General features: G+C 48.6%; 1 protein-coding gene across 1 annotated transcript in view; it reads left to right on the top strand.

The window, feature by feature from the left end:
- Window positions 1-12,605, top strand: part of LOC117002997 (vascular endothelial growth factor receptor kdr-like) — a 90,769-nt gene that overhangs the window by 57,513 nt on the left and 20,651 nt on the right. Inside the window, exons 14-23 of the mRNA XM_033072589.2 lie at window positions 86-211; window positions 298-404; window positions 1,431-1,566; window positions 2,670-2,774; window positions 4,897-5,010; window positions 7,943-8,031; window positions 8,944-9,109; window positions 9,667-9,764; window positions 10,680-10,802; window positions 10,888-10,999. Coding sequence (XP_032928480.2) covers window positions 86-211; window positions 298-404; window positions 1,431-1,566; window positions 2,670-2,774; window positions 4,897-5,010; window positions 7,943-8,031; window positions 8,944-9,109; window positions 9,667-9,764; window positions 10,680-10,802; window positions 10,888-10,999 — 1,176 coding nt within the window. The remainder of the gene's footprint in view (window positions 1-85; window positions 212-297; window positions 405-1,430; window positions 1,567-2,669; window positions 2,775-4,896; window positions 5,011-7,942; window positions 8,032-8,943; window positions 9,110-9,666; window positions 9,765-10,679; window positions 10,803-10,887; window positions 11,000-12,605) is intronic.

Here is a 12,605-nt window from a genome sequence, read left to right as displayed (position 1 = left end):
GGAGCTGACCTTCACTCCTGTCTCCTGAAAGGATTTTTGGCAGGCAGGCTATTGTGCCAACATTAACCAAAATGTCTTAAAACAGGAATTTCCATGGAAAACAACACCCTGGTGATTGAGAGAGTGAAGAAGGATGATGAGGGGCTCTATGAGTGCAGAGCCTCCAATGACTTGGGCCAGGACAGCACATCAGCCTTCATCAAAATCCAAGGTGAGCCCAGGCTGGGGGAATGCACAATTCCAGGGACTTCAGGGATTTTGGACACATTTCCAACGTGGCTGTACGTTCACCTGCAGGTTCTGAGGAGAAATCCAACATTGAGGTGATCATTCTGGTGTGCACAGGGCTGGCTGCCACTCTCTTCTGGCTCCTCCTGACCCTCTTCATTCGCAAACTGAGAAAGGTGAGAGAGCTCCTGTGCTGCACAAAGGCTGGGACTGCCCCAGCTCGGTGTTTAGAGACAAAGGTTTGGGGCAGATGGTAGAAAAACTGATAAAAATGTCCCTGCAAAATTCAGTCCATGGTTTGTGTTGACTTCTCCAGAAGTCACTTGTGAGGTTTCCAGCCACTTCTGTGGAACCATAAAATCGGGCTCCTCCCTCTTCATGAGTCAAACTGGCTTGTGAGAATAACAAAAAAATTCCCTAAATCCTCTAAAATGAGGGCTAGATTTCAGCACTTGACTCTAAAAGATATTAAAAGATTCCAGGCTGTCTGCTCTAGAAATGAGCTCAAACCACACAGCTGATTTGAGCTCCTTGCTCCTTTTTCACCTCCCTTTTGTGACTCAAAAAGTAAACTTGCAGTAAAGTTTGAAGGAATTTAGGTTTGTTTTCCTGAAACAAACAGCAAACATAAAGGCAAGCACACTCTCTGCTCTGCTCTCACCAAACTGCAGTCCCAGTGCTGATCTCCAATATTTGGGTAAAATTTCCCCTCTTGCAAACAGAGGGATTAAATTCACGTTTTTATCCTTGACCTCAGTTTAACAGAGCTGTGGACAACACTGAATTTCCTCTTACACCTCACACCTATGCAAATCTGCTCACAGAACCCATCCAACCACAACTTCTCACTTTAGCAGCATCACAAATAGCAATTTCCAGCAGCTTCCCATCCATTTTAAATTGCAATAAGTTGCAGCCATGAAGTGGAGAACTTGGAGAAGAAACACTGCAGAACAAAACACGGTGACAACACCAAAACATGCAGCTCCCATGGAAAAGCAGTGATTTCCTTTGGCTCCAGGTGGATTTTGTGTTTCCCAACACCAACCAGAGCCACACACAAACATTTGTGTCTCAGCTGTCCAACAGAAGCAGGAAGCTGCAGCGATGCATTCCTGGCTCAGGGAACTCCCCAGACAGCTCCCTCCCTTTGGAATTCCACCTTAAATCCCCTGAATCATTTCTCCCCGCCCTGTTTTTAGCCCGATGCCACAGATATTAAAACAGGATACCTGTCCATCATCATGGACCCCGAGGAGATGCCCCTGGATGAGCAGTGTGACCGCCTGCCCTACGACAGCAGCAAGTGGGAGTTCCCCAGGGACAGGCTGCGCCTGGGTGAGTGCTGTGCTTTGGGGTCACAGCTGGGGGAAGGATGATCCCAAATGCTGCCCAATGGATGTGGGATAACCCAGCAAGAGCCTGTCACAGTGTCACCCTCGGATCTGGGGTCACAGAGATCAGGATCAGCATGGATGGAGGGTGGAATGGGGCATTTGGAAGGACTCTGTTAAAAGCTGCCACCTTTTTCCTTGGAAAAGGGAAGCCAAACCCTTGATAGGAAAAGAGGTACCTGCAGGGCCAGATACTGTCCCTGCCAAAAGTGTGATTTCATTCCCATAGAAGGAAAAGGAAAGTGAATTTTCTTTTGAAGAAAGGTATCAATTCATCAAATAATCACTTCCTTATCAGCCATCAGAACTCAGCTTTGAGCTGTTAAAAGCTCTCATGGAAAAACGAGCCACATTTCACTGAACAGCTCAGTTCACTGGCTGCTGGAGTGAGAAAATGCAAAAAGCTGGCGGTGTTTGCACAGCGAAACTGTAACATCTGTGTGCATTGAGGAGTGCAGGGAAAATATCTGTATTTGTGTGTGCTCTCGGTGCTGCAGCTGGAAAACGTGGAAGGAGGAGGGCACAGACAAAAATCCCAAAATCTGAGGTGGTGGTGGTGGCACAGAACCAAAAAGCCAGACCCTGGGTCAGAGCCCTCAGAGCACACCAGGTGATACAAGCAGGGAAATCCAAATGAAAGGGAAAATAAAAGTTATCCTACATTCCATTTAGTGCAATTTTCCATCAATGTCAATAACTGAAGGGTGAAAGGGCTGTGAGTCCCTGAGGGCCTTGCTGGCTCTCTCCATGATTCAGGAGAGACATCAGGGTGCACAATGATCCCCGGCTGTGCCCAGGTTTGTCCCCTCAGTCCGTGCAGGTGCCAGCCCTGCCCTCAGTGAGTGTGAGTGCAGTGACCTCCCCTGCTCTGTTCTCTCCCGTGCTCTATTGCATCCAGGCCATATGGATAGCACCCCCTGCCTATCCATATGCTGCAGGATGTCATTCAGGCTGCTGTGACTGTGTCTGTGCACTGTGCCTGGTTCTCCTGCACAGCTGAGGTTGCATGTCCCCTCCTGGGCTCACTCTCGACTCTTGCTTCTCTAGGTAAAACTCTGGGTCATGGTGCTTTTGGGAAGGTGGTGGAGGCGTCTGCTTTTGGCATTGATAAATCTTCAACCTGCAAAACAGTTGCCGTAAAAATGCTGAAAGGTACAAAAATCCCTCTGAGATCCTCCCACACTGCTCAGGGGAGCTGGGGGCAGCGAGGGCACTGTGCTCAGCCCCCAGGCTGGCTGTGACCTGCAGGGAGTGGGGTTCCAGGTGGGAATGAGCCATCCTGGAAGGAGGCAAGGGGAGGAAATGACAGCAGCTCTGTGCTGGGCTGCTGATTAAGGCTTGTATTCCTCCAGGAAGCAAACAGCAGCTCCAGCTCTGTGGGGTGAGGAGGGGAACAGATTAGGGAGTGTAATTCCACAAGATAGCCCAAAATTGGAGCTCAGCCTTCCATCACAGCCCAGCCAGATGTAAAGCAGTTCAAGGGGCTGGAAAAAACCCCAGTGCCAGGGGAGTAAATTAGAGACATCTTGCTTGCAATTATTGAAATGAAGGGAAGCTTTCCCTGTTGGGTGGAGGGAAGGAGAACACTCAGAGCCGGTTCTTGCACGCTGGGTTTGCACACAGAGTGAGGGATGAACACATCCTGCCTGCTTGGGCAGGGCTTGGGACTGCTCCTGAGGCTGATCCCAAAGGCTTCTCCATGCTGCCATGGCCCTCACAGCTCCATCCTGCTGCATGACACCATTAACCCCTGCAATGCCACCAGCCAGTGACTGCTGCCACAGGACTTGGCTTCTGCCACCAGCTGCCTCTCGTGGTGCTCTGCTGCTCCCATCTCTCTGAAATCACAAAACCACTCATTTATCACCTCTCTGCACCTCCTTCAGGTCTGGTGTCCCCTCTCTAATTTTCATCCTTCCCATCACCTCCTCTCCTGCTGTTGTATCTCCATTCCATGCCCATTTCCAGATCCCTGAAATGCCCTAAATAGAAATCCCTGATCCAGACATGTTCCCATCTCCATCAGAACAGCTCTGGGGTTTCATTCCCTTCCATGCTGCTCCTCATGTCAGCTCTGCCCTGCCAGCACATTTTCAGCAATATTTGGCAGATTCTCCATCGTTTTACACCTCCCTCCCCCAGTGCAGGCAGCTGCCTCCTGCTCTGGTCTGCCCTCCCCAACTAACGTGCCCATAACTCATCACTTTCATGAATAAAGCAGATTCTCTAGTATCAGTCAATCCACCCAGGGAATTCCAAAGGCTCTGGAAATGCCTGAATTTCTGCCATCTCCATGCAGTGTGCTCAGGTCTGTTCTGGGTTGAAGGCTAAAATTCAATGTGCAGAATTATCTACAACACTTCTGAGCTGGCTGTGTGTTCCAGCACATGCCAGGGGAAATCAGAGTGATGCCACCCATGGACACACCAGCCACTACTGACTGAAGGAATCTTGGGATAGCTCCTTTTTTATGACACAGTTTGGAGAAAGATTCTGGGGAATTCTACAAACAGATTAAAGGTTACACCTGTCACACCAAATGATTTGTTACATAACTGTTTCTTCATATTTAAATCTTACATGATGCAAAGGCAAAGGAAATGGGCCAAAGCCTCTCCTGTTAAAATACATCATGAAAGTTTTGGAGAGAAGGCTGGGAAGACAAAGCAGCACCTGAAAACCTTCTGGTCTGAGGGTGCCAGCCTAAACATAATGTCACTGGCCAGCCAGGGCCTCACACACAGGTTTATACAGATATTAGAAAATGTGTTTCTTGGGTCAGTAAGATCTTACAGGCCTGAGCTTTAGTAATGCTGTGCATTCCCTGGGACATTTTGGGACACAGGTTCCAGATGTGTGGATTTCTCATCACCTGCAGTGGAGAGTCTTGAGGTACTGTAAGCAAGTCCTGCTGAAATCACAGCCCAGCAGGGAGGAAGGGACACGTTCTGTGTGCTGGGGGGGCTTTGCTAAGCTTGCAAATCTGAGTCCTGGCAAAGGCTCTGTGGGATCAGGTTTGGGGGAAGGGACTGTAACCCTCCATAACCCACGCTGCAGAAAGGAAGAGTCACCCAAAGATAAAGGGTTCCCCTCTCCATAAAGGTCAGCAGACAATGAAACGGATGAATTATTATCTGTGTGAGAGTCTGAAAAGCCAAGATACTGCAAGGAGCCTGGGTGGGTTTTGTTTCAAAGGATAAACAGGATCTTGCTGTGTCCTGTTGAAAATATCCTGTTGTGTAAAGATGATTTTTTTCCTGTTTATCTTAAGCAGAATGTGCAACTACTAACGAATGCAAGGCTCTAATGTCTGAGCTGAAGATCCTCATCCATATAGGACACCACCTGAATGTGGTCAACCTGCTGGGAGCCTGCACCAAAGCTGGAGGTGAGGAGTCCTCAGTTAATCAGGAGCAAAAAAGAAAACACTTTTCAGACACTCTTTGGGTGTTTGGAAGTGCCTGTGGGGCATCCATGCAAGCACAGCCATTTCCAGTTCTCTACTCACAGGAGAGCTGCTGCTGCTCCTGCAGGATGTGTCCTCATCCCACCCAGAGCTCCTGAACCTCTCTCAGCCCTGGTGTCACCTCTCTGTCTTCCCTCTGTTCCCAAAGGAGCTCTCACTGAAGGGAGGTGAACTGGATTGCAGAGAGGTGAACTGGATTGCAGAGAGGTGCCCAATTCCTCCCCGTGGGCATTTCCAGGCTTCTCCCTCTCCTTCCCTGCCCTGTCAGGAGGATGCACCAGGCTGAGCCCTTGGTGCTTTCCCAGCACTTTGCCCTCTCCAGGCAAACCCAGCAATTCCTGCTCTGAGTACAGGAAACCTGGGGCAGCCCTGGGTGCAGCAGGAGCAGGGACCCCACGGGGCTGAGCTGCACCATGCAAAGTCCCATAAATCTCAGACCTTTTCACTAAAACATCCCTTGCCACACTGCCAGACAAAGCCTCCCTGCCTCTCACTGTGCTCCAGCTTTAGGGGAGCAGCTCTCGAGGATGGCTCCTCACTGCTGATTTCCACATGTTCACAGCCACCCCCAGTGCCAGGTTTAGGGGACCTGAGGGCAAGGGAAACCCCAGAGTGAAATAAATGAAGGGGAAAATCAAGAGAGGATGCACAGATCTCTCATCATCTGAGAGCCCAAAACCATCAGTTCCCAACAGTTGTTGTCCAGCCACAAGGGAAAAGGAAAACTTCAGTGGGGTAGTTCTGGGGGGATGCCAGGGAAGAAATGCCAGGTGGTTCCAGTTCCTCAGGAACCAGCAGCCATGGATACTGCTGGGATCTGGGAGCCTTGGGTGGGGAGCTCCCAAGAACTGCAGCTCTCCAGACCCCAAAAGCTGATGTGGGAGCAAGGGCAGCCCCAGCTGGAGGGATTGGGGTTCAGGTGCAGCACCAGGAGCCTTTGCTTGGGGCTGTGAGCAGAGGGCTGGAACACTGGCAGTGCTGGTGACTCTGTGCTGGCAAGTCCCTAATTGGGCTCAAAGCTGGCAGCAGGAGCAGGGGTCAGTGATTCTTTAACCACAGCAGCCCCAGAGCTCTGCTTGCACAGTAAGACACACCTCAGCACTGATCAAAGGCTGATTGCCAGCTTCTGAGAAACTTTCTCCCAGGAATTCCTCCATTTCCCATTCTCCAGCCTGCCCCATCCCAGGTGGGAGGTGACCCTCCCTCCTCCCTGCCAGGTGCCTGGGGACACTTTTGGGGGGCAGAGTGTGGAGCAGAGGGGTGCAGCAGGACCTCACAGGGCACGGAGGAGCCTCGAGGCAGGCACTGCTTTGTTCTCCTCTGAGCACTGCAAGTGCAGACTAAAGAAAAACAGCCTTGAGCTCCAGAGGCAGACACGGATCCGAGTTCTGTGAAATTCCAGAGCTCTCCCCTCCCCTGTTAGGCTTTATGTAACCGTGTATTCCTGCTGGAGACTGCTATTAAGTATGCACATACATTATTTTAACAAGGTACCAGATAACAGAATTTAACACTTTGGCGAGTGTCTGATGTTCAGCAGTCAGAACTAATGCAGTGTGTGCTTTACAATGAGGGAACAAAATATGGGGAGGCCACGTCTAGGAAGCCTTTCAAAACCATGAATAAATCACTGAGCAGAGCTTTAAAGCTCTTCTGGAATCTGCATTTCCTCAGGGCATCCACGAGGGACATTGGATTTTGGGTTCTTCAGAGCCAAATCTCTTGAGCACAGCCAGATGCCAGCACTGAGCAGAGCTCTGGGGTCAGCACTGGAACCACTGGGATTTGGGGGATTTGGGGTTGGGTTTTTTTGCAAGGTTTTCAGGGTTGTTGCAGCTGCAGGCAGAGGGGTTGGGGGTCCCGCAGAGCCCCAGGGTGTGCACTGGGGGCAGCAGTGCTGTAGGGCTGGGGTGGGTGCAGATCCTGCAGGAATCCACAGGGAACACCACGGGCTTGGCTCTGCCTGCAGGAATTCAGCATCTCCCTTCTGTGGGACCCAAAATGTGCTCCCAAAGGCTGCTCCTGTCCCTGTCCCACACTGTCCCAGGCTCACTGTTCCCTCCTGCCCGGGAGGATGCAGGAATTCCAGCAGGAATCCTGCTGAGCTCCTTCCCCAAGGCCAAGTGCAGCTCTCAGCACTTCCCCTTTGAAGTGCAAACTCCTCAGTCTGAACCACAAACCTTCTCCAGAGAAAAAGGCTCTGGACATTAAAGTCTCCTGTTTGGGGTTGAAAATAGTCCATGTTTACCTACATCCCAGTCCCATTAATTCACATTCTCTTACATTTGACGATTTCCCTCCCCTAACATCTCACACTGCAATACAAAAGCATTTCAAGCAGCTCTTAAAAACCTGCATAATTGTATAAAAGCAGCACAGAATCTACAGTGGTTTGTAGAGGAATAATGAAGAAAGTGAGAGCACTTTCCAGGCTTTCAGAAACTCCTACTGAGTATTTTTGCAGCTTTTCATTTAGATCTGTCTATGGCCCTGCATACTTTGATTTCCTCTAGTGGCATCAGCTCCACCCAAAACAAACAATTGTGAAGCCAGCAGAGAAAATGAAAACTGCTCCATGTACAGAGCAAATCAACCTTAACAGCATCTGGGATCGTGTTGATCATCCTGAATTTTCCTTGTTTATAATTTAGGAATAAATTCTGACTGTTACCATCCAAGAATGTGTTCCCTTCTCTCCACATTCCTACTGGTTGTGTCACTCCTGTGCTTCCTCATTTCCTCATCAGTATAACAGAAATGCCACTTTTTTTTTGAAGAGGATTTGGTAGGATAAATTGGAATTACGTGCTTTGCAGTGCTTCAAAACTCATTTGACTTTCACTGTCTTTTTTAGGTCCTTTAATGGTCATAGTGGAATATTGCAAGTATGGAAATCTGTCCAACTATCTCAGAGGGAAACGAGGAGATTTCATTGCATACAAGGTAAGAAAATGAGATTTCTCCCAGTCACGAGGCAGGGAATCAACAAGCACTGACAGAGGCTGGATTTGCTCTGCATTGGCACCAAGGCAGTTGGGGATTTCTATGGGCACTTCATTTTCTCTCCACATTTCAATTTGTACAAGCAAGAAGAGATTTTTCCCCCCACTTCAGGATCTCACTGCTTCTCTTTTCTAGCATCTCCTAAAGAATTATTTGCAAGCACCCAAACACTCCAGAGCACTTGAAAGAGAGGGGATTACTTGTGAGATACTTCCCAGCACAGGGGACAACAAAATAGTGAAAAACTGGCATGAACTGAACTAGGAGAAGGTGAACCCTCTCAAAATACAAATCTGGTTTGGGCATTTTTGTTTCTAGGTCCCAAGTGACAGCAGCTCATCCTTCCCCCATCTGCTCATTCCCATCCTCTGTCCCTTCCCCTGAGGGACTTTGTGTGAGTGAAGGAGATTTTCCTGGTGCAGTCACTCAGAATTTCTCTCACCATTGCTGCCATGAGTTGGGGGTGGTTGTGCCTCACTGCCCAGCACAGACACAGCAGTGCCCATCGTGCACTCACCTTGAGGGGATTTTTATCATCCTAAAACAGTAAGAGGATTACAGCCTCTCTCTGCTCACCTCTCAGCCTCACCCAGCCAGCTTTCAGCTAACTCTGATGGGGAATATTGCTGTCAGTGAAAGGGGAACAATAATTAGGAATAAATAGGAGTTAAATTAGTTTATAGCTAGAACTAATGAAGACTGGTTTCCTATTTATTCCCACTTCAAGAAACATCATATTCAAACATACTCATCTCCAGAGGACCTTTTCTCCTTATGCCATTCTGTCACATATTTTGAATCCTCAAGCATTGCATCCTACAAAGCTAAAAATCAGATTTATTCATTTTCTAGTCCCAGGAAAACTCTGACCAAGGAGAGAAAAGTCTGGATGAGTCCAACAGTGATTTGACTGAACTGATCAAGAGGCGCCTGGAGAGTGTGGCCAGCACAGGCAGCTCTGCCAGCTCAGGATTTATTGAAGATAAGAGTTACAGTGACTCAGAAGATGATGAAGAAGGTAAAAGAACCCTACCTGATCCTAAATCTTTTATTGGAAAGATTTCTGTCACTTGGCTATGCCACACACACTGTCACACACTTTACAAGCCCTTACATGCCTTGGCTTGTTCCTGAAATCCCGAATTCTTCCTCTTGCCTGTTCCCCACTCCAACTGTCTGACAAAAAGAGAGCTCTGTATTGTGAACAAAAGCTGCTCCTGTTGTGTGAGAGCAGAAACAGGAATGTTTTACCAGACTTGTGAGGTCACTCTGTCCCTGGGCTCTTGTCTATAAAGTTTCCCTCACTCCCAACCTGAGGTGGTGTTTCCCCATAATTAAATGAGTGAGTAATGAATGAGGGAACTTTGTTAATCATCTGATCTTCTGCCTCTGGCTCAGTGGTTGCTCAGCCAGAGCTGTGACCCTGCAGAGATGTCAGAGGCAGCACTCAGGTGTGGGGCTGGGGCCACCAGCACACAAATGACACCAGTGGCACACACTGGAGCTGACACACACACAGTGACACACTCTGGAGCTGCTGCTGCAGAGTTTTGCCACGTCTCTGGTCTCTCCTAGATGCTGAGGATCTGTACAAGAGGCCCTTGACTCTGGAGGATCTGATCTGCTACAGCTTCCAGGTGGCAAAAGGCATGGAGTTCCTCGCCTCCCGAAAAGTGAGCTCATCCACACTTCTGGCAGAGTATCTGATATGGAGAAACCCAAATACACTCTGGAGTCTGAGAAATCTGCTTTTTGCTCTTCATTAGAGTGCTGGAGATCATGTTAGCTCTGGTGGTTAAGCAGTAATTAGCACTGAAGGGGTTGTGGAGGAACATTCATCTTGTTCTTGGCTGCAGGGACTGGCATCTGCAACAGGAGGGTTTAGATAGAAGGAGTGAACACAGATTGTGAGACAGTTTGTGCAACTGCCTCATAAATAAATGTAGAAAGAGCTTGTAGAGAAAGCTCCTCTTAGTGTGGTGAACACAACACTGCTGGAAAATGAGGAGGGAGTATCCAGTTATTCCTTTAGTTTGTCAGAGGTGTTGGGGACTGTCAGCAAAGTCAGCACCTCTTGCATAAACAGGAATTAGTTTGTAGGCTGTGGAACACCTTTTCAGGTAAATGCAGTGTAACCCACACAGCTGAGCCTGCACTCACACACACCACCAGGGCAGCCCCCAGAAATCCTGAGCAGGGTTATCCCATCTCACACCCTCCTGGGCCTGCTCTGGCAAAGGGAACTGCAGCTGCTTTTTGGCCTCTCCTAAATTTCCCAGGGATCAGCTAAATGGAAAATAGGAACTCCTTTCCTTGTTGGGACTGCAAAGTTATTTCAGACAGAAAAATCAGAAAGCTGGCTCTGATATTGGCTTGTTCCCTGGGTTATTCTCTCTTTTGGCTCTGACACTGTCTTTTCCCTGAGTTTTTCTCTCTTTTGCCTATCACCGTGCATTGGAGCAGATTCCTGCTCACTCCTGAGCCGCTCCCAGCACACTTCACTCCTTTCCCCATTCCTAAAGAAGCTCTGCTGCTCCCAGCTCTGCTCCTTGCCCAGCCCCCTGTGACCCTGTGTCATTCCCTGGCAGTGCATCCATCGGGATCTGGCAGCCAGGAACATCCTCCTGTCCGAGAACAACGTGGTCAAGATCTGCGACTTCGGCCTCGCCAGGGACATTTATAAAGACCCCGACTACGTCCGGAAGGGAGATGTGAGTGCAAGAAGCTTCACTTGTTACCCTCAACTTGGGTTTGGGAACAGCAGATCTGGCAACCTGTTCTGTCTCTGGCTTTTAGGCACGGCTTCCACTCAAGTGGATGGCTCCAGAAGCTATTTTTGACAAAATTTACACCACGCAGAGTGACGTGTGGTCTTTCGGAGTGCTGCTGTGGGAAATATTTTCTCTAGGTAAGAATGGTTTCAAACCCTTTCCCCCCCCCCCTAATTTATGGCTGCTTAGCTAAGAAAAGCTTTAACAAAAGGTGATCATGGTAGTGCTTCTGTTTCACTGAGGATGAGTGCACAGTGCAGATCAGATGTAAAATAAAGCAAATTTCAGTGAGAACTCCATCTGACAAAGGACATGAAAACGCTGGGAAGGGGGATTAAAAATCCCAAATCCTGGACCTAACATTTGTACCCACTGAAAGTAATTGAAACCACTGCTGCTGGGAGGAGTGGGGGATTTCTTGGGGAGTAATGAAGAAGTTTCCTGTCAAACCATTCCTGCTTCAGGGATGCCCACAGCTCCAGGGCTGCAGAGTCACCCTGCTGTGGGCACCCATGGAACACCAGCATGTTTTGATCATCCACCCCACAAAATCTAAGATTTTCTAGGTAAGAAAAATCTCCTGGCAGCAGCTGCTGTTGGGTTGGTGTAAGCCCAGTGCTGGGCTCAGCCTAAACCCTTCTGGCAGCAGGGTAGAACATGGACTCTTGTGGCTGCATCATTTGCAAGCCACAACATTTCTAAAAGAATAATAATAATGTTCTTTTTGTACTCGAGATTTCATCCCAGGGTGCTGTTAGAATCTCAGCTTTACTGAGCTCTGGTTACTGTCCAGCAGATAAAGCTGTGAAACTCAGACAAGCAGCCCTACAGACACTTGGACTGTGCTGCTCTCAGATTCTCCTTGCAGAGTGGCAAGATTTGTTTTCCTGAGGGAATTTAGGAATGTCAGCTCTGGCTTTTTAATCAGCATTTGCAGACAAAAGAAAACAAGAAGCATTGTCAACTTAAGCTGCTGGATTTTAAAGCAAACTCTAATCTCCTTCTATCTTTAGTTTATGGATCAGTTGAAATTAATGATTGGGCTCAAGATGCCAAGTGCAAATGCAAAGTCTGGAGCTGTTTCTATCCTAATCTTTACTTAGGGCTGGCTGCAAAATCATAACCTGCTCCCAGTCCAAGTTTTTGATTTGCACTTTTCCCTGCTCCACATCTGCACACCAAGCAGAAAGTTCACACTTGAGTGGCTGAAACAAGTGGCAGCTCCTGCTTTCCCTGGGGCTCAGCCCTGTTTATTTAGGGTGGTTCTGTTTTGGGGTGAGCCCTGCATGGCTCTGTAACAGCATCACCTGCACAGAAAGGCAAAGCTTCAGCAGCACCAGGAATGCCCTGGTTTTATCCGATTGTTCAGGAAGATGCTTCAGCATCAGCATCCAGAGACACACTCAGGGAAAGGCTCTCTCATGGAACCCAAGGAGTGGAATGCTGATGGATCCAAGGGCCACTGCAGGAACAAACTTTGGATCACTCCCAGAGGTCCTGACAGAATTTAACAGATGGCCTTTCATACTGAACACTAATACAAATTAAAATCCAATCGGTGAAATTCACCGCTATTTTAATCTATTTTTAAAAACCCATTTCATCTGGTTCTTTTAGCCCCTTTCTTGGCACTGTCCCCTTCTGAATTTGGAATGTCCCACATGGCTGCAGGGGCTGCCACCCGTGCAGCAGCCTGTGCCCTGGCTGTGACGTAGATCACAAACTGCTTTTTCAATTGGTGGC

The sequence above is a fragment of the Catharus ustulatus genome, chromosome 14, assembly GCF_009819885.2.
Source record: "Catharus ustulatus isolate bCatUst1 chromosome 14, bCatUst1.pri.v2, whole genome shotgun sequence".
Taxonomy (NCBI): domain Eukaryota; kingdom Metazoa; phylum Chordata; class Aves; order Passeriformes; family Turdidae; genus Catharus; species Catharus ustulatus.
The sequence above is the reverse complement of the archived record's forward strand: the minus strand, read 5'-3'. Positions and strand labels throughout refer to the sequence as shown.